At 42.0% G+C, this 25,052-nt stretch overlaps 5 protein-coding genes across 5 annotated transcripts; 3 read left to right on the forward strand and 2 right to left on the reverse strand.

Annotated features, from left to right (window-relative positions):
* Window positions 1-22: 22 nt before the first annotated feature.
* On the reverse strand, window positions 23-2,904 carry bud31 (BUD31 homolog). The gene is made up of 4 exons (XM_084569887.1): window positions 2,703-2,904; window positions 1,922-2,044; window positions 1,523-1,689; window positions 23-507 (listed from the first exon to the last, which is right to left on the reverse strand). Exons 1-4 carry the CDS (start codon window positions 2,794-2,796, stop codon window positions 457-459), a joined length of 435 nt encoding a protein of 144 aa, XP_084426013.1. The 5' UTR covers window positions 2,797-2,904; the 3' UTR covers window positions 23-456.
* A 410-nt stretch (window positions 2,905-3,314) lies between these two features.
* pdap1b (pdgfa associated protein 1b) lies at window positions 3,315-7,056 on the forward strand. The gene is made up of 6 exons (XM_084570788.1): window positions 3,315-3,463; window positions 3,745-3,836; window positions 4,466-4,561; window positions 4,669-4,790; window positions 5,649-5,800; window positions 6,719-7,056. The coding sequence occupies exons 1-6, from the start codon at window positions 3,451-3,453 to the stop codon at window positions 6,772-6,774; spliced, it is 531 nt and encodes a 176-aa protein (XP_084426914.1). The 5' UTR covers window positions 3,315-3,450; the 3' UTR covers window positions 6,775-7,056.
* shmt1 (serine hydroxymethyltransferase 1 (soluble)) lies at window positions 6,758-13,082 on the forward strand. The gene is made up of 13 exons (XM_084570787.1): window positions 6,758-6,775; window positions 8,241-8,281; window positions 9,157-9,287; window positions 9,382-9,527; window positions 9,613-9,728; window positions 9,839-9,999; window positions 10,904-10,985; window positions 11,108-11,320; window positions 11,402-11,515; window positions 11,637-11,759; window positions 12,176-12,292; window positions 12,385-12,495; window positions 12,583-13,082. The coding sequence occupies exons 3-13, from the start codon at window positions 9,195-9,197 to the stop codon at window positions 12,753-12,755; spliced, it is 1,449 nt and encodes a 482-aa protein (XP_084426913.1). The 5' UTR covers window positions 6,758-6,775; window positions 8,241-8,281; window positions 9,157-9,194; the 3' UTR covers window positions 12,756-13,082.
* Window positions 13,083-14,374: 1,292 nt separating this feature from the next.
* Window positions 14,375-17,834, forward strand: cpsf4 (cleavage and polyadenylation specific factor 4). The gene is made up of 8 exons (XM_084570936.1): window positions 14,375-14,905; window positions 15,059-15,109; window positions 16,123-16,275; window positions 16,374-16,469; window positions 16,579-16,672; window positions 16,892-16,964; window positions 17,096-17,254; window positions 17,434-17,834. Exons 1-8 carry the CDS (start codon window positions 14,803-14,805, stop codon window positions 17,500-17,502), a joined length of 798 nt encoding a protein of 265 aa, XP_084427062.1. The 5' UTR covers window positions 14,375-14,802; the 3' UTR covers window positions 17,503-17,834.
* Window positions 17,835-17,889: 55 nt separating this feature from the next.
* On the reverse strand, window positions 17,890-19,856 carry atp5mf (ATP synthase membrane subunit f). Its single transcript, XM_084570937.1, has 4 exons — window positions 19,823-19,856; window positions 18,825-18,932; window positions 18,121-18,237; window positions 17,890-18,040 (listed from the first exon to the last, which is right to left on the reverse strand). The coding sequence occupies exons 1-4, from the start codon at window positions 19,836-19,838 to the stop codon at window positions 18,012-18,014; spliced, it is 270 nt and encodes an 89-aa protein (XP_084427063.1). The 5' UTR covers window positions 19,839-19,856; the 3' UTR covers window positions 17,890-18,011.
* Window positions 19,857-25,052: the final 5,196 nt, after the last annotated feature.

Raw genomic sequence — 25,052 nt, forward strand, 5'->3', positions numbered from 1 at the left:
AAGAAAAAGCATCAAACAGGAGTGAAATGAAACGTTTTATTTAAAATCAAAGCACAACGACGACATTAAAGTTTGACATTTCAAAGCTTCTTTAAAATGAAATCAAACACATTAGAAACGACCTCACAGTGGAATGACGGGCCTGATCCTGAAACAACCTTCCTTTTATTTATTTTTTTTTGTTTTTTTTTTTGTTTAAAAGGAGCTGAAGGCTTTAGCTGGGTAGAAAAACAACGCAGAGAAAATCTCATCAAGAAAAATGTGGCCCCCACTATTCTCCGTTGCTCCCCCAGCGTTTAAAACACAAAAACCAAAAACACTGATCCCTAACTGATGGTGAGGACCGTTCCCGACGACTCGGATGAAGACGGTGCCGCCTCGGGGTCGTAAGAGAGGAGGCCGAGGATGACGTTCAACAGAAATAAAACAAAAAACAAAAATAACGGAAACAGCAGCTTAGCCTGAGCATCCTCTGCAGCCACAGTGGGTGCATTCAATGATCCTTCCCTGCAGAGAGGAAGCAAACGGCAGCGGTTAGTTAGCGGAACATTGATCTTATTTCTACCTCCACGTTACTGTTTCTTAAAATATTACACCCACGGACTATTTACACCCAGAGTTACGCGCAGTCAGCACTTTTAACTCATTAAAATAACAGTTTCCTGTGTGTGGGGAAAAACGGCAGAATTGCATTTTTCAGTGCAACCAAAAAACCAGTTCACAGTCGACATCCATCTTTCTGTCTTAAATAAAAACAAATGTTTGATTATAATGCTTATTGTTAGATCCTTTATTTATCCTGGTAAATACATTAACATCTCTGTCTCATAACTTGTATCAGACAGAAGACCTTTGATAAGTAACGGGGTAATTTCTCACAAGAAAATCCACTTTTGTTTTTTTCTGAGGGACGGCAACTTGAACGGGAGCTTTGCTTTTGTTTGAATTCAGCCTTCGAGACGTCAGAGGCTCCGTAACTGAACGGCGAGTGGAGGCGACGGATTCAAATCGGACAAAATCGTTTGACAGAAGCCAGAAATGAAACCGACTCCCATCCGTCTGCTAAAATAAGGTTTAATTTACAGCCGAGCGTCCCTGCCATGGCGTGCACCTCCCCAGAAATGTAGCTACGCAACAACCGCGAGTGGTCTAAAATTAATTTCCTCGTTCACGTGTCTCAGCGGTTGGACAAGCACAGAATGTCCTCCCTCATTCAGCCTCCTATGAACCATCTACTCAGACGTGTTGTGTTTTTTTTCTGCAGTCATTTCATGAGCTGCTATCATGTGAAGTACGGAGTGAAACTCAACACAGCTGACCACCAGCGTAGCCTGCTACAGCGTAGACCAGATGTAGAGGTATAAACTAAGCTTTACTTACGTCAAGATAAGAGCGTTAAGATTAATCGAGGCCATTCTCAGCTACTGTAGTTTAATTATTTAGCCTTATATTAAAAAGGAGGCTTCATAATAATCAGATGATATCGGTGTGAGTCCCTAAAAAAAAACTGTGCCAGACTTACAACTTCCAGCTTGCTCTTGGGGACTCTGCAGATGCAGTTGGTTCCAAAGTTGGTGTCCCGCGTCTGGATGCAGCGCAGGCAGCACAGGTTCTCGTAGCCCTGCTTCTTCCACTTGGCAATCAGGTTCTTGTCGGCGTAGCCTTCTTTTATGCAGTACTCGTACAGTTCTGCCACAAACGGAGAGGGAGAGGATGTGGGTTTACGTTAGAGCAGATCATAAAGGGAGGTTTAGTGCAGGGCTGTTGTATTAGGGTGAAGTCACTCATGTAACGTATGAACCGGTGAGCGAGTAGCACCGCTGAGGAAGCAGTCAGATGGAAAGATCATAACAAAGGTCGACAGGTGAGAGAGAAGGAAGAAACAAAGGCAAAGTGTAAACTGTGAAGCAGGACTTCCTACCTCTGCTGATGGCTTTCCTCTTGTAGAAGAGGTCGAAGATGTATCGACTCCGCTGATGATGCAGCCTGAAGATCGGCCAGAGGGACTCCACCTTCCTCTTCCCCTCGTGAGGCTCAGTTTCAGCTGGGACGGGGAGGGAAAAGAAAAAAAAAAACAATCAGGAAAGTTAGCATTCAGTGGTGCACCTGCTTCAGTGATTAAACCGTCTCTCTGTGCTCTGTGTGAAACAAATAAAGGGAAGCCACATGATTTGGTCATCCATTCATATTTTTTGTGACAAGGCCTGAGTCTCAGCTGATCTTCCAATTTACCCCAAAGATGCTGGATGGGACCATGGGGCCATTCAAGAGCTTACACGAAAACATGGGCCCATTATTGACTCATATATACACGGATATTTGATTAATCTTTCATCAAAACTGTTCCCACAACAATAGAAGTAACATGCTGTGTCAAGTATCTGTGTAAAATAACAATAATCTTTTTAATAATTTAGCTGGAACCAAACAGCGGCATGTAAACACCATATGATCACTTAGCTCATTTAGCAGGAACTTTAAATTCGTACATGAATTTCCCATACGTCATAATTTAACCTGAACCGTCCAAGAATAAATAGTTGAACAAAACATACGGCTAAAATATTAGCTATAAAGACAAAATGACAGAGAAATTAAAGCTCTACGCCTGAAAACAGCTCGACCACCGCACCGCTCCGGTGTTAGCCCGACGGCCGAGCGCTGTGAGAAGCATCGACACAATCCTCTTTCTAACCGTCTACCTTCTCTCATTTTCTGATCCAGCTCGTCCAGAGTGGGCTCAATCAGCTCCCATCCGTCCGGGGGCGGCTTTCGACTCCTCTTTACTTTCGGCATTTAGCTCTGTCGTTGCACAAAATACAACAAAAAAAAAGAGCCACCAGTGTTTTCGTCTTCAAGCTTACGAACCCCAGTCTACGGCGCGCTATGTTGACGTCAACCGAAGGTCCATTTGAGCGCCCCCGTCTCCCGGATGACGTCATCACGCCAAGTAACAGGCAATTTATCGGAATTTTAAAACTTTTGAAGTCTTATATTTGGCTGATACACTTGAAACGCGTGAATAATCGTGCCTTTAGGGTAGTATAAAAATGTTTGCTAAGATAAAATCAAAGTAGATCTATTTCTGTCGCCGCTGGCGTATTGCATCACTTTAGCAGACTTGTACATTGCCTGAAGATAAACGATATTATTTACGGGTTTTGAGCGCAGAATCTAAAGTTATTCAGTCACCATTTTTCTCGTTTTTCGGAGCGTTGAATATTGTACCCATAGTTATTAATCTATCAATTAATCGCTTCAACCGTTTTTTTCGTTATTGGATATTTCTCGACAGGCAAATTTTTGGTCCGCTAAGAAAATACTTCTACTCATCTGATAGCAAGTAACTGAGTTTAGCCAGCTGTCAGTTTGGGCTCCTGCCTCAGCATTTATGTTTTCAGTCAGCATTTACTTGTCAGAGAGTTTATAATAAAGGCTTCGTTCGTCAAAATGCCCAAAGGAGGTAAGAACGACATTAAAACTCGCCACAGTGTGTTGACATCAGCTTTTTGTTGTATTTGTTAGCCTGATATTAGCAGCACAACAACAGTTAACGAGCCATGCGACGTGGGCTAACTCCCACAACAGTGCTTTAAATGGGGTTAAAACATTAAATAAGCAGTGACAATGTGTTTATAAGCCGCTCTTCTTCATTTGACACCTGTCTGTTTAGCTGTTCTTTGTTTATACTGTACAATGTGTATGCGTATATGAGTGCGACGTCATCTTTCGTCGTCGTTTCAGGTAAGAAAGGTGGTCACAAGGGTCGCATGCGGACGTACACCAGCCCAGAGGAGATAGATGCTCAGATGAAGGAGGAAAAGGAGAGGAAAAAGGTTGGTCCAGGACCTGAGACGATCAGAGCTCAGTGGGATGGTCAAGCTCCCCCGGAAAAAATGAGCCTACACTTCCCACAATGCATTGCAATCCCATAATGTAAACAGATTTTTGACACAAGCCAGAGGACGGGAGCTGGCAGGTGAACTCAGCTGTTCATTCATCACAGATAGATCCTGGTGTCTAACTTCAAAGATAAATAAAGTTTCCTGAAGCTTTTAACAAAAATAAATAAAACAGAAGTCCTAATTGTTGGCTCCACTTTGGCCTTTATTGAATACTCCACCGTCCTTCCTTCCCCTCACTTTATGACTCTAAAGGCCACATCAAAAATGTCACTCGGCCTGCATACTTCCACCTCTGCGTCATCAATCGACTCTACCCATCCCCTGACACCGAATACCACTGACATTCTTGTCTACGCCCTCGTTACATCACGTTACTGATCGTTACTGATTATGTCCTCCTTGTCCTACCCTCTAAATGTCTTCACACACTCCAGCTGATCACCCCAGTTACTGAGCAGCTCCGCAGACTTCCTGTAAAACAGTACTACCAACTTGATTCAACACCTACAACACCTTTGTCACAGCTACATGTTGCTTTTTTTGTTTTATTCGTGTTGCAGCTGGAACAAGAGGACGGAGGAGCAGCTCAGAATGAAACGGCAGAGGAGAAGCTACCGGGGTCCGGCTCGGAGGACAGCGACGACGAGGACTCCCAGGTACCATCTCCGTTTTTTATCCGTCTCGCACCCTTTTCCTTTCAACTCAACGTCGTCACTTCACTGTAAAGTATTTATGAACGCTGCTCGTCGACGCTCGTTTGCAGAGGAGGAGAGCCGGCGTGGAGGGCTTGATAGAGATTGAGAACCCCAACAGAGTCGCCCAGAAGTCCAAGAAGGTGACGCAGATTGAGCTGGAGGAGCCGCGGCAGTTATCGAGGAGAGAGAGGTGAGTGTTATCAGGAGTTAAAATGTGTTCTGCATCGATCAGCCATAACATTATGACCTAACCTGTCTAATTATCATGGCACCTGTGGGATATATTAGGGACCGAGTTGAACATTTTGTCCTCAAAGTTGATGTTAGAAGCAGAAAAATTTACAAGTGGAAGAATCTGAGAGACAAGGATCAAACTGTGATGACCAGATGACTGGGTCAGAACATCTTCAGAGCTGCAGCTATTGTGGGATGTTTCTGGTCGTATTTATCAAAGGAGGTCCAAGGAAGGAGAAGGACCAGAGGCAGGATCATGGACCATGGATCATTGAGAAAGAAGAAGAGGAAGTAGAGGAGGACAAAGAGGAGACGGGGTCATGGACTAAGCCAAGGATCTTTGAGAAGTAAGAGGAGGAAGAATAAGAAAAGATGATGAGTAGGAGGAAGAGGAGTAGGAAATAGAGGAGGAGGACGTACAAGAGGAAAAGACACGGTCATGAACTAAGGATAAGTGAGTCTGACCCGTGTGGTTCTGCTGTAGAAGTTAATTCTGAGTCAGAACACTCAGTGGATCTCAGACCAGTCAGGGTGTCTGCTGACCTCTGACCTCTGATAAAAGCTCCTACAATGTACCCGTAAGAACTGGACCACGGACGCATGGAAGAAGGAGGTGGTTCTGGTCTGGTAAGACTTGAGTAAACCTTCTTGCCATTGCCATGGCGATGTGATTGGCCTGCCACCAGATCATCAATGTTATTCATGTCACTGGTTGGTGGTTTTAATGTTGTGGCTGATCGTTTTTTGTCGTCCCCCGTTCTAAAAAAACGACCGCCTCCCTCATGTCAGTTTCTCCACTTTTCCACTTTCGCAGAGAAGAGATTGAGAAGCAGAAGGCGAAGGAGCGCTACATGAAGATGCACTTGGCGGGAAAGACGGACCAGGCCAAAGCCGACCTCGCTCGCCTCGCCATCATCAGGAAACAGAGGGAGGAGGCGGCGAAAAAGAAAGACGAGGAGAAGAAAGGTAAGGCGTCAAGAGTCGGGACAAGAGTTTCACGAGTGACTCCACGCGTCCAAAACATTAGAGCTCATGTGTCTTTAAAAGCTGCTGTTCTTCATAAAACGGGTCGGTCCCAGTGGAGTCTCGACTTTAAAATGAAAATCAGAGCAACAGGAGGAGTCAAAATTATATCAAATATTCTCCAGGGACCTGCAAAGATACTGGTTTCATGTTTATCACAATTTTACTTCTACGATTTAATAACACGTTGACTTTAATTAATGATAAATAACTTTGTACAGGGAGAGTTCTCAGGTTTAAGTTAAGGTTTTGATGATGGTCGCAGTTTAAAATATGGAAAAGTGGTAAAACAAATGTGTTGTTTAATTCTCTAGCACTGTACCGTGAATACCGGTGCTCATGTAGCTTAAACAGTAAATGTGTTTGTAGTTTAAAATAGTGATTTAATCAGAATCAGAGTTATTTGTCTTTGTCGTTTGATGCAATAAACGTAGTAGAAATAAGAAACACCTCCCGTTAGCTGTCGCGTCCTGACAAGAGGGAGAAAAATCACAGTAAGTTAAACGAGGAGTCTTTCTGATTTATGCTGCACATTCGCTGAGGATTTGTTGTGACAGTTGTGACAGATCCATCCATTGCCAGAAAACTGGCAAACTAATTTTACTCTAGTCCTAAAAGTTGAGGCAAAAATGCATCTTTCCTTTCCTGCTCTGAGAGGCTTGATCGGACAGTTTTGTGCAAATTCTGTCCTGTGTTTATCATTTTAACCGAGCTTTAATGTTAGAATCTGGACCTTTGAGATAAATATTATTCCTTTTACACGCAGAGCTCAAATATCAGCCGTTTAAAGTCTCTGTGAATACGTGGGAACATGCAGGACGTCAAACTAAATCTGTGTATCTTCAACTTTTATCTCCACAGCAAAAGAAGCAGCGGCGGCAGCGGCCAGAGGGATGAACTCCCTCTCCCTGAAATGAAGTAGAGTATTTATCAGGAGCCTTTCACTTATCCACGGACTGCTGCAATATATATATACATATATATATTTGACTATTTTTAAAGGATCTATGAAGAGTATTTACTGTAACATATGACCATGTGGGGAAACAGCTGTACAGACACCGGTGGAGTGGGGTTGTGTTAACCTTGGCATGGAAAAATGGCCGCCATCCCTCCAGGAAGTAAAGCTTCCGGCAGCGTCTTAACATTGTATATAACTGACTCATGAAAATATTTCTGATTAATATGGTGAAACAGTTGATAGAGTCTGTCTGTCTTCTTTATTCATTTGCTTCATCGCATCGTGAGAAACCCGCGCCCGGGTTTGGAGGCGGTTTTCCGAGGTCGACGTGTTATCAGATGTTTACTTTGGAAAAGCGGTTGTGAAACGGCATTTAAACGTAATAAAATTACATTTGAACTAAAGTTTAGAAATACAAACATTCACAAAAGTTTAAAAAAGTGGAAAAACTAAGCATTTAAACGACAAAACTATTTTAAATACGCCACAAGTTCTTTTAAACATTATTTTATTTGCATGCAAACAATCTAAAATGGCTATTAAGTGAAAATAGTTACAGTATAGTGTAATATTTCTACAGGGCTTCTACATTTACTTCTATTCTTTTATTAATGATCCCATTTCCAACTATTCCCCTGCAAATTTTCAAGGTAAACATCCTCATCATGTGCAGTATATTGAGCCATAAAGCCTCTGTGTACATGCGCTGGGATATTAAATGACCGGTAGTTACAGTTTCCTCACAAAATACACAGTTACATCTGGTTTAAATTCCTAAAATGGATTACTTGGGATTCATTGGTCATTTTTAATGTTAAGCTGGTAACATAATATTTTTCCAAATAGAACTGACGTTGTTTTGGAGTTTTACTTCAGTATAAGGTCTTCAATTAAAATTGTGGCCGATGCAGGATGATGGGATTAGAAACAATTAATATTAATTAAATATAAAACATTGTGTGGGGATTTAGTTATGACTTTAAATGTTGCCAGTTAAATCACCTTTAAGGCAGAAAATCCCTTATAATTGTGAAATTTCCCACCTATCTATAAAGCCACTACTATCAGTGAATTATCAACCAAATACTCTTTCTCTATTCAATCATTGTAATACAATTATTTGTTTTTTTGCAGTAAAATAACTCCTATTTAATATTGTTGTATTGTGTCGGGTGATAATAAGTTAATTAGTAGATTTTTATTTATCAAAACACAGTAAAACGTTCCTGTAGTTTCATAAATAAACCGAGAAGTTGCGCTTCCCCGAGCTGTCGATAGGCGGCGGTGTGGAGCTGGTGGTCAACCATGCAATAAACCGAAGAAGAAGAAAAAAAGCCGCGCTCTGATTGGTGGAAAGTTTCGCGGACTTTGAGCATTTGAAGAAAAGCCGTAATCTCTGCTTTTTTTGGTTGTTTATTTCAGTCCAGGCTTCAACTGACAGCGGCCGGAGTCTCCTTCAGCTGGTGAGTGGACCTGGTTAATGTTTAACGGGAACTAGAACACGAACTTATACAACTGCAAACCGATAAAAACGACTTGTTTTATATTAAAGCGTCTGTTTGTATTTTTTTCATACACATTCCCGCGCGGCTGCGGTTGCAGCCCGCTTTGTCAAAACAACAAGCTAGCTAAAAGAAAATAAAAAAACGGTTATTTCAAATATTGTGGTAAAACTAAACAGCTCAACTCACATTTTAAAGTGTATAAAACGTGTCCGGTTTATATATTTTATTTTGTATTTCCCCTTTTTTTTTTTTATTGCGGCCAAGTTCCCGGGTCAGTGGAGCAGAGCTGATAATAAGACTTAATAAAATGCATGTGCTCTGGTAGCTGTTGTGTAACTGTGAATAGATGACTGTCATGCTGTGGAAAGTTTAGTTAGAGAAAAGGACAAGCAGCTCCAGATAAGAGATGTGTCAGCTTTAAGCTTCGTGGGGTAATATGTCTGTTTATCTGAGTTACCAAATAACCAGAGTTATGTCAGGTTTGACTGTTCAGTTTGTTTATGCAACAGCTCAAAGGTCAGCTGGTGAGTATAGACCACCACCAACACCGATTTAATTATGGATCATTATGGATTAAATCAAGTTGGAGACTTTAAGGTCAACTGGAAGGAGGTTATATTGTTAGATGAGACCATAAAATGGAGATTTTATGCGGACAACAAACACACCATGTCCAGTCTTGGCTGCAGTCTGGGTTTACGTCGGGTTAAGGGGGCGTGCTCCCCTGAAACAAAAGGCCTCGGCTCACTTGAGCTCGTTTTTATGTGCGATTCTTATCTAATCTCTGAACATAAAGAGGTCGGTGACTTTCTTTGTTTTTTTTTTTTTTTTAGATCTCCACTTTGTGCAACCGGGAATAAAAACAGCAACCATGTCTTTGACAAACGGCCACAACGTGAGTAAGGAAACGTGGGACTCGCACAACAAGATGATGCTGGAGCCTCTGGCCATCAGCGACTCAGAGGTTTGTTTCCACTGGATTTAAAAATAAGTAAATAGATATTAAAGTAATTATCGTGAGGAATCGTGTTAATGTTTTTTTTGTGTGTGTGTTTCAGGTGTTCTCCATTATAAAGAAAGAGAAGCACAGACAGACTTACGGTCTGGAGCTGATAGCTTCTGAGAACTTCACCAGCAGAGCGGTTCTGGAGGCTCTGGGTTCTTGTATGAACAACAAGTACTCTGAGGGATATCCTGGCCAGAGGTTTGTGTTAAATAATTTGTAAATCCCAAATCCTCTTGAGTGGGGCATTACCAAGAAGCTGTGTTGTAATAATCCATGTGTTCAGGTACTACGGTGGTGCAGAACATGTTGACGAACTGGAGAGACTCTGCCAGAAGAGGGCGCTGGACGTTTACGGTCTGGACTCAGAGAAGTGGGGCGTCAACGTGCAGCCGTACTCTGGTATCAAACATGAACACAACTAAATCTGAGCCGCTGTTGAATATTCTTCCTCGCTCTTCTCTCTGGTTACTTGTGCTGTCTTAATGTTCGTTTTTTTGTTTCCTTTAAAGGTTCGCCCGCTAACTTCGCTGTCTACACGGCCATCGTCGAGCCCCACGGCAGGATCATGGGCCTGGACCTTCCCGACGGAGGTCACCTGACGCACGGCTTCATGACGGAGAAGAAGAAAATCTCAGCGTCGGCCATCTTCTTTGAGTCCCTGCCGTACAAGGTAGAGATTTAGATGTGAGCAGCTTTATTAGGCGTGATACGAATAGAAATGTAGGACATAGGAGGTGGAGGGAAGGATGTTAACACAGGCATGAGTACCATATTTAAATTTTCAAAATTAAATCATTGCCCCGTGACATTCCTTTAACTTTTAGTGGCTTCAGTCTCGTAACTCCCTCCAGAACTTTACGTAACTACCGTCCAGTAAATAGGTCTTACTTTAAGGTATGTGGTGTTTTTTTGCTAATATCTGTAAAATATCAACAATTGTCCGTGTTTATTTTATTCAGAAACAGTTTATTTGTTACTAATTTGAATATTTTAGTTAAAGAAAAACATAAATATGGGTTTAGTCCATTACCCACAACCCACTCTGCTCCACTCTCGCTATGCTGGATGTACAACTATTAACAACAAATGCATTAATATTGTTTTTATTAGGTTTTGTGGTCCTTTTGGGGCCCGTGTCTCAGTCTTATACGTGGTCCTTTGGCTCCATCTAGTGGGCTGATGGTGGGACTGAAAGTTGGCGTCGCATTAATATCTAACGAGCCTTGGAGATTCGTTTCTCTGGGGACAGCCATATGGATGAGATTTCAGTATTTTTATGAATTTTATAATGTGCACAATGGTAGAATTTGATGATATACAGGATACATAAACTGGGCAAACGTTAAATTGTGTGTACATTGTCTCCTGTAGTGGGAATCGGTTGTATTTTGTTACCAGATTCACTTCCAAGTGGTAAAGACCTAATGTGGTGCAGTTTGGATGCTTTGGTTTTATCCAAATGTCCAAAAGGAAAGTCGGCCTGGTTCTATTTTTACTTAAATCTTTGTAAAATGTGTGTGCTTTGTGGTATTTCTATACATTATACGATATATATTTTGTTTCTTCGTCTATAGGTGAATCCAGAAACTGGCTACATCGACTATGACCGACTACAAGAAAACGCACGACTCTTCCACCCCAAACTCATCATTGCAGGTGCTTTAATGAACGCAAACAAACAAACAAACACATACGTGACTGAATATATGTCTCACTTTAAGACAAATCAAGCAGCCTCTTTTAGAAACGAGCTAATTTTTTCTTTTCTTCTTTTCCAGGAACAAGCTGCTATTCCCGAAACCTGGACTACGCCCGCCTGAAGAAGATTGCGGCGGAGAACGGAGCCTATCTGATGGGAGACATGGCTCACATCAGTGGACTGGTGGCGGCCGGAGTCGTGCCGACGCCGTTCGATGATTGTGACATCGTGACGACGACGACGCACAAGACGCTGCGTGGCTGCCGTGCTGGACTCATCTTCTACAGGAAAGGTAGGTTGTTTTTCTTTCCACATTCATATTCTTTGAGTTATTTCTCGGTCTAGTTTCATTAACTCTATTTCATTCCTACAGGTGTGCGTAGTGTGGACGCCAAAGGAAAGGAGATCATGTACAACTTGGAGTCTTTGATCAACCAGGCCTTGTTTCCTGGTCTGCAGGGAGGACCACACAACCACGCCATCGCAGGTACCCTCCCCCCCTCTCTCTCATTATCATGTTTCTCCCTTTAACTTTGGTCTCAGTTTTCATGTTGTGGTTGCATTTTGACATCATCCGTCTCACTGAGGGTATATTTTCCCCCCGGCAGGTGTTGCTGTAGCTCTGAAACAAGCCATGACACCTGAGTTCCATGCCTACCAGGTGCAGGTTCTCGCTAACTGCAAAGCTTTGTCCAATGCTCTCATTGACCACGGATACAAGATCGTGACTGGTAAGTAACACAAATACTAATGTGGCTTCTTCTCCTCTTCCTCTTCCTACTCCTTGTTCTTCTTCTTCCTTTTATTCTTCTTCCTTTTCTTCCTCTTCTCCATCTTCCTCGTATGCCTTCCTACTCTTTCTTAGCCCTTCTTGTCCTCCCTTTTATTCTTTTTCCTTTTTCTGCATCTTTCTCTGCCACCTCACCGTCTTTCTGCTTCTTCTTCTTCACTTGTTATATTTCCAGCAGACACTCTGTTTTTGTGCACTGCCACTTTGTCACTAAAGTTCCACACTGATTGACGTTTTGATATAAACACATATATCTGATCAGATCATTTTATTTAGTCTCCATGGAAACAAAGTCTCTGATCAGGTATCACGTGTCCAGCCTCAGCTTCATGGTCGATGTAACGTCCTCTCTTCCAGGCGGCTCTGACAACCATCTGATTCTTCTGGACCTGCGCAACAAAGGATCCGACGGAGGACGAGCCGAGAAGGTCCTGGAACTCTGTGCTATCGCTTGTAATAAGAACACCTGTCCAGGTAATGTGTTTAATGAGTTGTGTGATCATTTTAAATGTTGTTTCTTTACTAAAAAGTGCCCGTTCCTGATGTTGTGTTGTGTTGTGTTGTAGGGGATAAGAGCGCTCTGCGCCCTAGTGGCCTGAGGCTTGGTTCTCCAGCTCTGACCTCCAGAGGTTTGGTGGAGGACGACTTTAGGAAAGTGGCCGAGTTCATTCACAGAGGTAATCCTTTCAAATGAGCTGTTGTTATATTCAGACAGAGACCTGCAGCAGATCGACAACTAATAACGACATCCGCTTCTCCTGCAGGTCTTGAGCTGACCCTGGAGGTGCAGAGAAGCCTGGAACCCAAAGCTCCTCTGAAGGAGTTCGTCCAGGCGCTGCGTGACGGACAGAAGTTCCAGGAGCGGATCGCCGAGATCAGGGACGAGGTTGTGGCTTTCGCCAGTCAGTTCCCCATGCCGGGTCTACCCGAGCTGTAGAGGGCAGCTAAAAAAAACATTACAGTTACAGCTCTGATGGTGCCACTGTAAATCCTCTCAAATCTGCACCCTTTCTCTTTACGGTGCTCATGACCCGACTCAAGTTAGAGTTCAAGAGAATCGTGTTAATATGAAGGAACGTTACAGAGATGATGTTTTGTTTTCGACTGAATCTTTAATCTATGTCACAATTTATTTTCTTTACTAATCCAGAGTTTTCTAACTCATTACTACTGACTGACGCCCAGAGCATGACCAACGGTTTCAGACCTGCAGCTGTATTCAGCTTAATACTGTTTGAAGAATAAAACAACGGTTGCTAAAGTTTCTTCTTTGAGTCTGCTTTCATGACCTTACTCTGTTTAATAGATTATTATAAAGCCAACAGAGGTTTAACTACTTCATCTACTAATATTGACCAAGGAACTGAAAAGGTGCTGCTGAGGCTTATAGGAAAGTATTTGGTCACAAATTTATATTTAAAGGATTAATAATTCAAACTGATGCTGATTGTAGAAGTTAAGAGATCAGTGGGTTTTTTTTACAATCCATCACATTTTAGCATCATGGTGGCAATTAAGGAAAGACAGCTAATCATCAGTCAATAGATTTAATCTTGTTGACATCTGAATCTCATAAAAGACATTTTAAGGTAATTTACCACATGATTAATGAGACGGTTCAGCCTTAACAAAGGTACCTGAGCGTCAGGCCATGTTAATGTTTACTGTGTGAAAAGTGAGCTTTAGTCATGGAATGAGAAGAGAAAAGATATATGGGTTTAGTCCTAAGGTTGAATTTGGTCCTCTGGGTTTCTCTGGACTTTGAGGACAAACCTGCTCCAACAATCAGAGAAGACTTGACATTGGAATCAAATTGGATAATGCTGAAGGTAAAATCAATACATCTGTACATGCCACCATGTAAACAATGTTTACAGATAAATAATATTCCCAATATATGGAGTCAAAACGTGATGATGCAGAAAATGGTTGAGTTCAAATAGTTTCTGAAAGAATTTCACATATTATTTATTAATTTACTCCAACTTAGTCACTTCATCTACAGGTAAGTCACTTGTAAATTGGTGAAGTTTAATTGTGTTGCTCAGATGCAGCCTGACCAAAAATGTAATTTCAAAGAGTAGCAGAACATTTTTATGAACTGGATATCAAAGATATGAATGGTGTCATTAAAAAAATAAAATAAAAAATAAAAAATACAATGGAAATGTGATTAATAAATCATCCACAAATGTATTTTAAAACAAAACAAATATAACATTTACGGCATGACATAGGAGATTTAAATTTGCTAAAATATTTTTTGTTATCCAACGGTTTGAGGGATAAATAAAATCACTAATATTTGGTCCTTCAATTCTAAATTTGTTAAACTATTTTAAAACGCTTTATTTGTGTTTAAATTTGTTTTATTTCCTACTAAAATATTGAGAAATTGACGCGATAGACGGTAAACCTCTCTGGGATCGTTTAATCCGCTCTGGGATCGATTAGTCCGCTCTGGTATCGTTTAATCCGCTCTGGGATCGATTAGTCCGCTCTGGTATCGTTTAGCCGTAGACGGGCTCTGGTTTAATCCGCTCTGGTATCGTTTAGTCCGCTCTGGTATCGTTAAGTCCCTTTAGCCCGCTCTGGGCTCGTTTAATTCGCTCTGGTATCGTTTAGTCCTGTCTATCTCCGTCAGGTCAGAGGTCAGTGCGGCTGCGCGCGTTCCACTCATCCAAACAGAACAAGTAGCAGCTCAGAGTCAAACAAACGCTTCCAGACCGACCAATGCCTCTGGACTCTTCTCTTTAAAACAAACATTAACTCTACAAACCTCGGCGGCTTTGTTGTGATTTCTTCATCACAGAGCGCGCTAATTGTTGCTAGCTGCTGTTAGCCTACCCGTTAGCCTGGCTAGCCTCGTTGGCTACTTCAGCTAGCCGATGAGGAAATCACGAGCTAATTAGCTTCGAGCTAGCTTAACCGATTTTTTGTTGTTGTTGTTGTTTTCGAGTGGTGTTCGGCAAACTGAAGCAGACATGCAGGACATACTGGCCAACGTGGACCACATTAAGTTCGACCTGGAGCTCGCCGTGGAGCAGCAGCTGGGGGCGCAGCCGCTGCCCTTCCCCGGGATGGACAGTAAGTGTCGGGATGCTAGCTGGCGCTTAGCCGCAGGTGTTTAGCCGGAGTTAACGGTTAAACTGACGGTCGCACATTGACCTGTGGTTTGTATTCTTGTGTCTTTTATAATAATAATAATGATAATATAATAATAATAATGTGTTTCTGCAGAGTCCGGGTCTGCTGTGTGCGAGTTCTTCATGAGAGCAGCTTGTCAGAAAGGTAAAAACATAACTTTATTGTTTTAAAACTAGACAAAGTAGGAAAAAGTTTTGTTAAAATGTTATTCAAGAATTCAACTTCAATAAATAAATAAATAAATAAATAAATGGTATGGAGCAGTAAATACAGACTTAATTTGTCTTGAAGTTAACTCTCAACTAAATTTATTTTTTATTTTTTTCCGTTGGACTCTTTCTACCTGGTCAGCCATAACATTACGACCACTGATCTAGTTATCACACCACCTGTCAGTTGATGGGATATATTAGAAAACAGACTTCACAGTTAGTCCTCGAATTATTGATGTTTGAAGCAGGAAACATTGATAATTTGACATGACTGGGACTCAGAACATCTCCAGAACTGCAGCTCTAGTGGGGTGTTCCCGGCCTGCAGAGGTCAGTACCGATCAAACGTGGTCCAAGAAAGGAAAAAGAACCAGAGACTGGAGTTGGGAGTGAAGGCTGGCCTGTGTGGTTCGATCCAAATTGCTCAAGAAGCTGATTCTGGTTCCGATAGAAAGCAGTTCGAACACACAGTGGATCACAGGTTGTTTAGTTTGGGGCTGTGTAGCTGCAGACCAGTTCATGCTGACTCCTGACCTCTGATGAAACCTCCTACAATGGACACACGAGAACTGGACCGCGGAGACATGGAGGAAGAAGGCGGTTCTGGTCTGATGGATCACGTTTTCTTAATTATCTGGAGAACACATGGCATCAGGATGCAAGTGTTTGGTCTTAAACAATGTGCAGGTGTTGCTACGTGTCAAAGTGACGTCCACATAAATTACAGGACCCAAGTTTTCTAGAAGAACGTGACATCAAATTTATTTTACCTCACCTGTTTGGTGGTTTTAATGTTGTGGATTCGCTCTGGAAATTAATCCAGCTCCAAATCCTGATTTCAAAACATCCAACTTTATCTTAAAGTACCAGGAGATTTGAGTATTTGTGTCCGTCTTAATTCCTGCATGCAGAACGTTTCTGATGTTTAATTCTTATCGTTCTCAGGTGGGATGTGTCCGTTCCGTCACATCAGCGGAGAGAAGACGGTGGTTTGTAAGCACTGGCTCCGAGGACTCTGTAAGAAGGGCGACCAGTGCGAGTTCCTCCACGAGTACGACATGACCAAGATGCCCGAGTGCTACTTCTACTCCAAGTTTGGTCGGTTGACTCGATGTGCATTCCTTCTCTTTTTTTATTTTATTTTCCAACCGGCCACAAATTTAATTCTCTGTTGTTTTAATTTAACCTCCTCTCAGGCGAGTGCAGCAACAAAGAATGTCCCTTCCTGCACATCGACCCAGAGTCCAAGATCAAAGACTGTCCCTGGTACGACAGAGGCTTCTGCAAACACGGTGAGGTCGAGCTCAGGGGTGGAAATAAAACACAAACAGATTCTACACCTGCTGCTCTGTTCTTAAATTATGTTTTTTTTATTTTCTTCCCATCTTGTCATCGTCTCAGGTCCCGACTGCAGACACAGACACACGAGAAGAGTGATCTGTGTGAACTACCTGGTGGGATTCTGTCCTGAGGGAAAATCCTGTAAATTCATGCAGTAAGTGAAACTTTTCATCTGATTCTTGCTTTAGGAGACCACCGTGTTCTTAAAGTTTGATTAAAGCACAGGATTAGTTTTACCTGGGGACCTCTGGTAACGTGTAATAATTACAGAAGTCGTCTGTGATTTTAAATCCCACGAGGATCAGCCACGTCCGTAATTTGTGAATAGGGCTTAAGGCATAAATAGATTTAACGGCGTCCTCTTCTTCTGCAGCCCCAGATTTGAGCTGCCTATGGGAGCTTCGGAACAGCCTCCTCTTCCTCAACAAATCCAGAACCAGACAAAGGTGAGAGAACGCAAACACACACATCTCACCTGTACAGAGTCTAAAACTATTCAGCCTCCACCTTTTTTGAGGATATTTATATTTAGCTCTTTGAGTTTGACCGACAGTTTCTCTTCTGTTTCCTGCTGCAGCCTGTTCCCACCATCGGTCGCTCGTCGCTCTCCTTAATCCAGCTGACCAACTCCAGTCCGGGCCAGCGGCCGCAGAGCAACATGGCGCCCGTCATGCAACACAACAACATGACGGGCAACAGAGGGCCTCGCCCGCTGGACCAGGTCACCTGCTACAAGGTGAGACATTTATTGTATACTCCCTATAAGTCATTTAGAATTTAAGACTTGGATGAAACGTCTTGAAGCAAATTCAACACGTCCAGTTGCTTACCAGATGTACAGCGTTATAAATGACTGACCAACTAGAAATCTGCTTTTGATTTAACTTTAATTTTTCCGTCTTGTGTTTTCTGCAGTGTGGTGAAAAGGGCCACTACGCCAACAAATGCACTAAAGGACACCTCGCCTTCCTGAGTGGACAGTAACCTTCGGCTTCGAGGTCGACGCTGTAGCGCAGCGGATCGATGTGAAGAGAAGAACTCGCCACTCTGCTTTAAAGCTGTGGAAACTAAAGACAGTGGGGAAAGACTTTGACAAACCGTGGACAGGACACTCAAAGACTCTTCACGGCTGAATGATCTGATTTGTGGGTTTGTCTCCAGAGAGGTGGTGCGGTGCTTTCACTCGTTGCCGACGTGTCTTTGGGTCATTCGACATCAGACAACTCTTGTAAATGTGATAAATGTAGTTTGTACTCTGAGCCCTGATCCATCCTGCAGCATCACATCCTCTCAGTCTGTTCAAATAAATGTTCTTGTTACAGATGGTTATCATTCCTCTAGCACGTACAGGGAGCTACAAAACACCAAATATTATCTTATATATATATTTTTTTATTGGTCACAACGGTCACATTAACACAACAGAGCTGAGAAGAGAAAGGTCGGGGGGCTCCACGTTCAACCCCTGAAGGTCTGACGGCTGCTGGAGCGGCTCAGTGGTACTTCCTCCAGCGATCGTGCTCTGCAAGAAAAAGTTGACGTCAGGGATGCAGACGAGTTAAACCAACCAGAGATGAAGACGTGTGTGTATATATCTCTTACTGATGTGGTCGTATTCCCAGATGTAGCTGATGACTACGTAGCCGGCTAGCACCATAGCGATGCCACCGATGCCTCCCTTCTTCACGTTGATGTACTTGTTGAAGTATCTCTCGTGGCCTGGATGAGGAAGAGACAAGACACGTCAAATCAAACACGGGCTGTGGATAGATTCAAATATTGATTTCACTACTTTGTACGTATGTGTGTGTTTTAAATCTACCTGGAAGGGATATTTTTAAAGTTTGCAGGTACTTTTTATCAACATCTCATCGCGCCATCAGTTCCCAACAGATAAATAAATGTATCCGGGGGAAGTTTGTCGCTTCGAGCTGTTCAACATTATTTTAACATAAAAGTGAGCTACCCCTAAAAATAAAAGTTCTGGTTCAGTTGTTTTCAGACATTTTGATGCCGAAATAATACAGGGAACAGGTTTATTTAACCACCATCTAATTATTTTATTCAGTCTGTGAAATGTCTGTTCTTATAACGATAAATTTAAATATAAAACACTACGGCTATTTACGCTGGGAGCTCTTGTAAACTACGCTGGTGACCCACAGCTCTTTGTTCATTCTCCAACCAGATTCCCAAAAACTATTGGAGCTTGGAGAACCGATAAATTACTGGAATTAGGAACGGCAGCGCTCTAACGTGGTGGGGGGAAAAACAAGAAAGATGGTGAAGAAGTGTTTAATTCTCACCCCTGCGAACGGCTGCAAGGATTCCGTTGGGAGTGAAGTCCCGACCTCCGAGCCAAGTTCCCAGCTCGCCCAGCTTCACGTCCATCAGCCGCTTCTCAATTACGGGAACTGGAAATAAACAGAAATCATATTAAAAAAGCATCTAGATACTTTTACTTATCCACAGCTCATGTAACAATGTATGCAGCAGGAAAAAAATAAATAAAAAATACTGATTAATTCAAGCAAGAAAGTCAAATTTGACATTAAACCTTTGAATATTCTGTTACTACAGTAAATATTTTTGGATTGTGCACATTTTCAGATTATTTATTAATACTATAATTATGTTTATTTCTATTTTTTGTTCATGCAAAGTATAATAAGTCAAGTTCCTCCTAGAAAAAGGTTAATAAACTCGAGTATTTACTGTAAAAACATCAAATGTATTCACTCAAACGCACCAGCTTTTAACTCCGGGGACACATTTGACACCTATCAGGTGTGTGCAGCAGCTTTAATGAATTAGGTATTTTAAATAACCATTTAAAAAAGGCACTGCAAAGTAAATCTCAAGCTGCCGTGCTTTATTATTTCTATTTAATGTGTTTTAAGGTGAAAATTAACCGAGTTGACCGTAAACGCAGCAGCTAGCTAGCTAGCTAAAAGAAACCGTTACATGAATTAAACGCGTCCACAAACGCAATTGAGACAACTAAATCCAAATTAGAAGTTAAATTAGACGTTTTTGGAGATTTATAATCAGTCAAACGTCCAAAATAAAACTACTTGTAGATTAATTTTAGCTGCAAATCTGCCAATGACACGTAAAGTCCTTGACGTGACTCAAAGGATTCAGAGCGGCCTTCGGTCACAAAAACACCCTAAAATAACAAATTAACTGCTTGTCTGACGAATAAAAACCTTCCAGCCTCCAACATCCTGAACGTAAACATAAAACAAAGCGGTAGAAATTAAAATAGTTTGATTTTTTTTAGGTAGAAGGCACGCTACGGTACCTGGTCTGTCCGCCATCTTGACCGGTGCAGAGGATTTGCTGCAAGGAATTGTGGGAATAAAACGAGGAAGTGCATTATGGGAGAATGTGTAGTTTAGTAGTAAATCCGCTAGAGGGCGACAAAGGAAGCGAAACGAGACGTGTAGTTCACAACACTGGAGAGCAAAATACATTTAAAATAACATCGAGAAACACGTAAAATAAATCTGATTTGAATTAAATATTGATAATTTATTATTTAGAATTTATTTTTTAGAAATAAATAAATGGAATTCATCAACATACAGTAAAAAACAGTAAAAAATACTCAAGAACAAATAATTTAAATATGTAAGGGATACATATGCAAAATAAACAATGAAATAAACACTTGGGGCTTGGTTTTCACCTTATAATAATAATAACAAAATAACTGACTAATAATAGAGCATATATATTTAATATAACAACACAAGCTGATACCTAAATACATCCTGTTCTGACTCCTCAGTGTTTAGTCCATGGTAAGCCTCTCTCTCTCCAGTCTCTCTGATCTCATGTATTTTAAAAACTTGACCTGAACCCTCCTGACACTCTATCAGAAGAATCAGTTTTCGGCCGATCAATACGAGCCAGCAGCGCTTCTGCGAAAACGCCCCCGAAGATACAGTTAAGATCTTATTCAGGCCGCTGTGTGTGCGGTTGTCAGCGGTGGAGCTGTGGTGGTTCAGGTCCCTGCTCAACACACCCACCAATCAATACACCTCTCTCTCTCTCTCTCTCTCTCTCACACACACACACACACATACACACTGAATAAATGAATTAGAGTGTGTAGTTGTGGCTCTGGCCTCCATCCAGGATTCAGCTCCAACCTCTTTCCTTTATTAGACTGATTTTCCTGCGTCCCTGTAATGACGTTCATTAGATGGAGGACTCATGTCAGACTCCCACCTCGTTCCTCTTTCCTCTTTACATCTGTTTTTCTTTCCTGTTGGTGGAATAGATCGCGTGTGCTTTGAGCGTGGGAGAATATTTGCTATGATTAGTCTTTCATGTTGATAATTCGTCAGCGCTCTTTACTGCGTGTTGATATTCTCCTGAAACCTTGTTTATATATTAAAAAGAACATTTTCACACTCTCTTGTAACATTACAGAAAAGGTTTCCCGTCATAAAAAGCTTTTATTACAAAGCTAGAAGTTAGAAACATTAATAGTGGCTTCATACTTCTTCATATTAATAGTGGATTATATAACTTCTTGTACATGAAAATGGGTCACCATTAGTCACAACCCCCCGGATAATCACTTCTTGTTGCTGCTCTCGGCTCCACAGAGCATTTTAGCACCCTTCAGCTCGTTGTTTTGGTTTTACAGCTTCACTCCACCCAGAATTAAACGGCAGATTAACGACAAACCTGTGAACAATTAAGTAGCTAAAGAGGCAAAAGTTTTTCCTCAGAAGTTGGTGGAGACCAAGCAGTTGGTAAAGTCAAGGTAGCTGTTTCCCCTGGCCTCCAGTCTTTAAGCTAGGCTAAGCTAATCGCTTTAGCTTCACACTTATATCAAGCAGAAACATCTGGGGCTGACTGCAGTTCCACGTATGTCCACTAGAGGCTGGCTCCGAACGTGAGTCGACCTACTAAGACTTAATGTTAAAAAAAAACAAAAACGAAATATAATAAATAAAGATGTTTGCAGCCTGATGAAACAACACTTTCTCCATTCACCTGTCATTTTAGGTTGTTAATATGATGCTGACTTATGCTCGTTTTTTAGTTATATGACGCTACAGAAACAGGACGTGACATCACGATGACTCTGGCTCCGCCCATATCTCGCAATTTTAGCATCAGTTTGACCAGTGGGAGGAAGCGGAGACACGTCGTCCAATTTTTTCTACGACCTCTGGTTTTTACTCTAATGTTTAGGGTTTAATTGGATGAAGCTGCATCACAGACACAAACATCTGAGTGTTTTAAAGCGGAGTTCGTTCCTCTGCGGGACACAGACGCCGTAAACTACGTACGTAGCCTATGCCGGTGCTAGCCATTTACACCACCCAAACACTAGTCGGCGCTGTGTCTTTTTTTGCCAGTTGGGTTAACTTTCACCAAAATTTTGCCGAAGACAAGTCGTACAAATCCTTATTGATCCAAAACAATCAATTGAGGAGATGGAGAAGCAGCTGGAAATACTAAAGGTTCCTTTAGAGTACTGCGGGACATAAACGCCGTAACGTACGTACGTAGCCTACACTGGTGCGAGCCATTTCTACTTTTGTGCGCTCCTCCGTCTGGTTCGCTCTGTAACAACTCCACCCAAACATTAGTTGGCACGGGTTGAGTCGGGTTAATTTTTGTTTCTACTGCTTCACTTTCAACAATGGCGACTGTAACTTTCGCCAAAATTTCAGCAAAATTCATGCAAATGTCTGTATCTCCAAACCTCCTCCATTGACCTTACTGATTCTTTATTGATCCGAAACGATGGAGAAGCAGCCGGAAATACTGACACGCTACTACCAAGTGGACCAATCACAGCTCTTGCGGTTGTGGTTACATTTCTGGGGGGAGGTGCACATCAGGCTACGGGGTTAGCGTCTACGTAGGGGTCTGCGTTGTCGCCGTAGCCTCTGCGTCAACTTAACGCAGAAGTATAAACCTCTTACCAGGCAGAAAACAGCTCAGTCTTCTCTTTTCCTTTCCTTTGCCTTTCGTGAAGGTCACACTCAAGTCACAGCGCTCTGCTGAACCGACACCTTTCGTGTGATTTACACTCAGCGTGGGACAGAACCTCGAATCCAATCTGCTCCTGAATCCCATGAGACGCCTCCAGAACTCGCCTCCAGAGCGCACAATGCAACACAAGGTAACATAACCTCATTTATGGTGCTCTGAGTTCACCTGCTCCGTCACTGGCCTCTTCACAGAGGACTGTACCGGCTACACAAACAAACACACACAGACAAAAAAAAAAGGGGACGCTTTCTTTTATTCCACCTCGAGAGTCAGGTGCCCTCGAGGTCCGCCACAGAGATAGCACTTTGAAGCTGATGGAGAGAGATGGAGAGAGAGATGGAGGGAGGGAGCTGGTCCGAATAGAGAGACAGAGAGAATTAGTACAAAAGGAAAAAACTGGCAGCGAAAAGAGAGAGTGATGGATAAAAGGATGGAGAGAAGGGAGGAGACTGAGCCCCTGTCTCTGCACACGGCTCTGTCTAATACACATGACCTTTAAACAGACACTCTCCCTGTTCATCCTCCACAACGTTCATCCATCTCTTTTCCCCTGGCACCACCTTTATTTCTCTTTTTCTGCTTATTGTTATTGGAAAGACGTCTATTGTCACATCTAGCAATTTAGACAGTGCAATGAAATTCACATAGAGATGTGGAGATCAACAAGGGAGCCGCTAAAAGGCGCCCGCCATCCTGACGAGGGTCCCGGAGGAGCCCGTGTAAAGGACGGAGAGAGACTCCACGGGGACCGTTTCATTCCTCACAGTGATAACGGCTTCGACCGCTAAATTAAACTCACTCTAATTCACTCGCACACTCGAGAGTAAGAGGCGCTAATGGGCGGCGGTGGCTAATTGAAGCAGAGCGCAGACTCGCAGCGCAATTTAAACTTTGCTCAGGTCAGCAGAATCTGCAGGAAGTTCATCAATAAATGTCCAAACAACGCCTGTCTTCTACCTGTCCACACCCAGTAGGTTATAAACCAGCACTTAAACCTCTTTATCCTTCTATTTGGTTTAATGCATAGACTGTATATAAATATGGACAACGTGAAACGATCTTATCCTACCTACTAGTGGTTTTTGAGGTGTAAAGTTGTCTCTCCATTGGGAACTGATTCTGCTCCAGCAAAACATTATATAACAATACTGTTTTGCAGAAATTAGATTTCACTTTGACAGTAAACATTTGTTTTTAGTCATTTTGTCGAAAAAATTATATTTACCATGATTAGAAAAACATTCAAACGAGATTATAGGCACTGTTGTTTCTGGTAGAGCTGGGCGATATATCCAATAATTTTTTGTCTTTGTAACAATATTTTTTTTGTCTTTGTAACAAAATAAATGCCTAAAATGCAAAATATAGTTTATTTCTCCAACGCCCACAAATTTGTTTGTGTAGTAAAGTTGTTCTGGAGTCTCTCTGTTGGGAACCGATTCTGCTCCTGCAAAGATCTGAAAGGCCAATCAGATCGTTTGGGGGCGGGGCTTAATGTGGTGATAGACAGAAGAGTAACAGTAGTCATACACGTCATCTGAATTAGTTTACAGCAAAATGTCTCTGATTGGTTGGAGGACTTTGAGACTGAGTGTCAGTGGCGGGCCATTTATTTTCCATCTCAGCCTTCAATGACCTCCAACTTTATTCAAAACACCTCTTAATACAAATATTATGACGCCACTGCTATAGAAAAACCATCAACATAATATGGATACCGATAAAACAGGATGTTGCATCATAGATTATCTCATATAGCGAGATGAATGACATTACTAAAGCAAGAAATCGTCAAATCCAGCAGAAGCATCAATGTCGACCCAATAAAATGGCAGAAATATACATAAAAGATGTAAATATAATTAATTTTACTCACCAGAACTTAACAAACCAAGGGTAGCGCTCATAGTTGCTGACCTGAAAGTGGAGGACACAGCCCGGGTCAGGCTTGCTAGCTAGCTCCAGGGTTGGGCGGCCTTTCCTCACAATATTCAGCTTTTCCTGGAAAGTCTGCCGTGAAAATGTCTTTCTAAGAAGATCTACAACCAAATCGATAGCATCTCCTCTTTCTGCCATCAAATAGCTATCAAAACGTTAACGTTGTGCAGCTAGCAACAGATGAACATGAACCGCTAGCTTAGCTTAAACGGAGCGGCTCTTTGACCGTCCAATCAGAGGACTCGAAAACACTGACTCTACCGTAGGTCACAGAGAAGGCCTCAGAATACCAACTTGAAATGTGACTGGTTAAAGGAACACCATCATTACAACGTGTTTCAGTTTTAATCGTGAAGGCCCAGACAGATTTGTTTGACTCCGGCAACACATGACAGCTGAAATACGATTGGATAAAAGCTCTTATGCTGAGCTACACTGCAGGAATCACCACAGCTGAGAGACAGACAAGACATAAAATGAAAAGAATAGGTTGTTGGGAATAATTTAATAAGATTAATGGGAAAATATTAAAATGTAAGTCCGTGATTTTGTTTAGGCCAGCAGCCCTGACG

The sequence above is a fragment of the Chelon labrosus genome, assembly GCF_963514085.1.
Source record: "Chelon labrosus genome assembly, chromosome: 21".
Lineage (NCBI taxonomy): Eukaryota > Metazoa > Chordata > Actinopteri > Mugiliformes > Mugilidae > Chelon > Chelon labrosus.

Coding starts and splice junctions, on each gene's coding strand:
- bud31 (XM_084569887.1), bottom strand. CDS start 2,796: ATGCCGAAAGTAAAGAGGAGTCGAAAGCCGCCCCCGGACGGATGGGAG. Junction 2,045..2,702: donor GGATCAGAAAATGAGAGAAG/GTAGACGGTTAG, acceptor TCCCCGTCCCAG/CTGAAACTGAGCCTCACGAG. Junction 1,690..1,921: donor GAGGAAAGCCATCAGCAGAG/GTAGGAAGTCCT, acceptor CGTTTGTGGCAG/AACTGTACGAGTACTGCATA.
- pdap1b (XM_084570788.1), top strand. Junction 4,562..4,668: donor GCGACGACGAGGACTCCCAG/GTACCATCTCCG, acceptor GCTCGTTTGCAG/AGGAGGAGAGCCGGCGTGGA. Junction 4,791..5,648: donor CAGTTATCGAGGAGAGAGAG/GTGAGTGTTATC, acceptor CCACTTTCGCAG/AGAAGAGATTGAGAAGCAGA.
- shmt1 (XM_084570787.1), top strand. CDS start 9,195: ATGTCTTTGACAAACGGCCACAACGTGAGTAAGGAAACGTGGGACTCG. Junction 9,528..9,612: donor GAGGGATATCCTGGCCAGAG/GTTTGTGTTAAA, acceptor CCATGTGTTCAG/GTACTACGGTGGTGCAGAAC. Junction 11,516..11,636: donor ACACAACCACGCCATCGCAG/GTACCCTCCCCC, acceptor TCCCCCCGGCAG/GTGTTGCTGTAGCTCTGAAA.
- cpsf4 (XM_084570936.1), top strand. CDS start 14,803: ATGCAGGACATACTGGCCAACGTGGACCACATTAAGTTCGACCTGGAG. Junction 16,470..16,578: donor CAGAGGCTTCTGCAAACACG/GTGAGGTCGAGC, acceptor TCATCGTCTCAG/GTCCCGACTGCAGACACAGA. Junction 16,965..17,095: donor AAATCCAGAACCAGACAAAG/GTGAGAGAACGC, acceptor TTCCTGCTGCAG/CCTGTTCCCACCATCGGTCG.
- atp5mf (XM_084570937.1), bottom strand. Junction 18,238..18,824: donor CCTTGCAGCCGTTCGCAGGG/GTGAGAATTAAA, acceptor TTCCTCATCCAG/GCCACGAGAGATACTTCAAC. Junction 18,041..18,120: donor CTGGGAATACGACCACATCA/GTAAGAGATATA, acceptor TTTTTCTTGCAG/AGCACGATCGCTGGAGGAAG.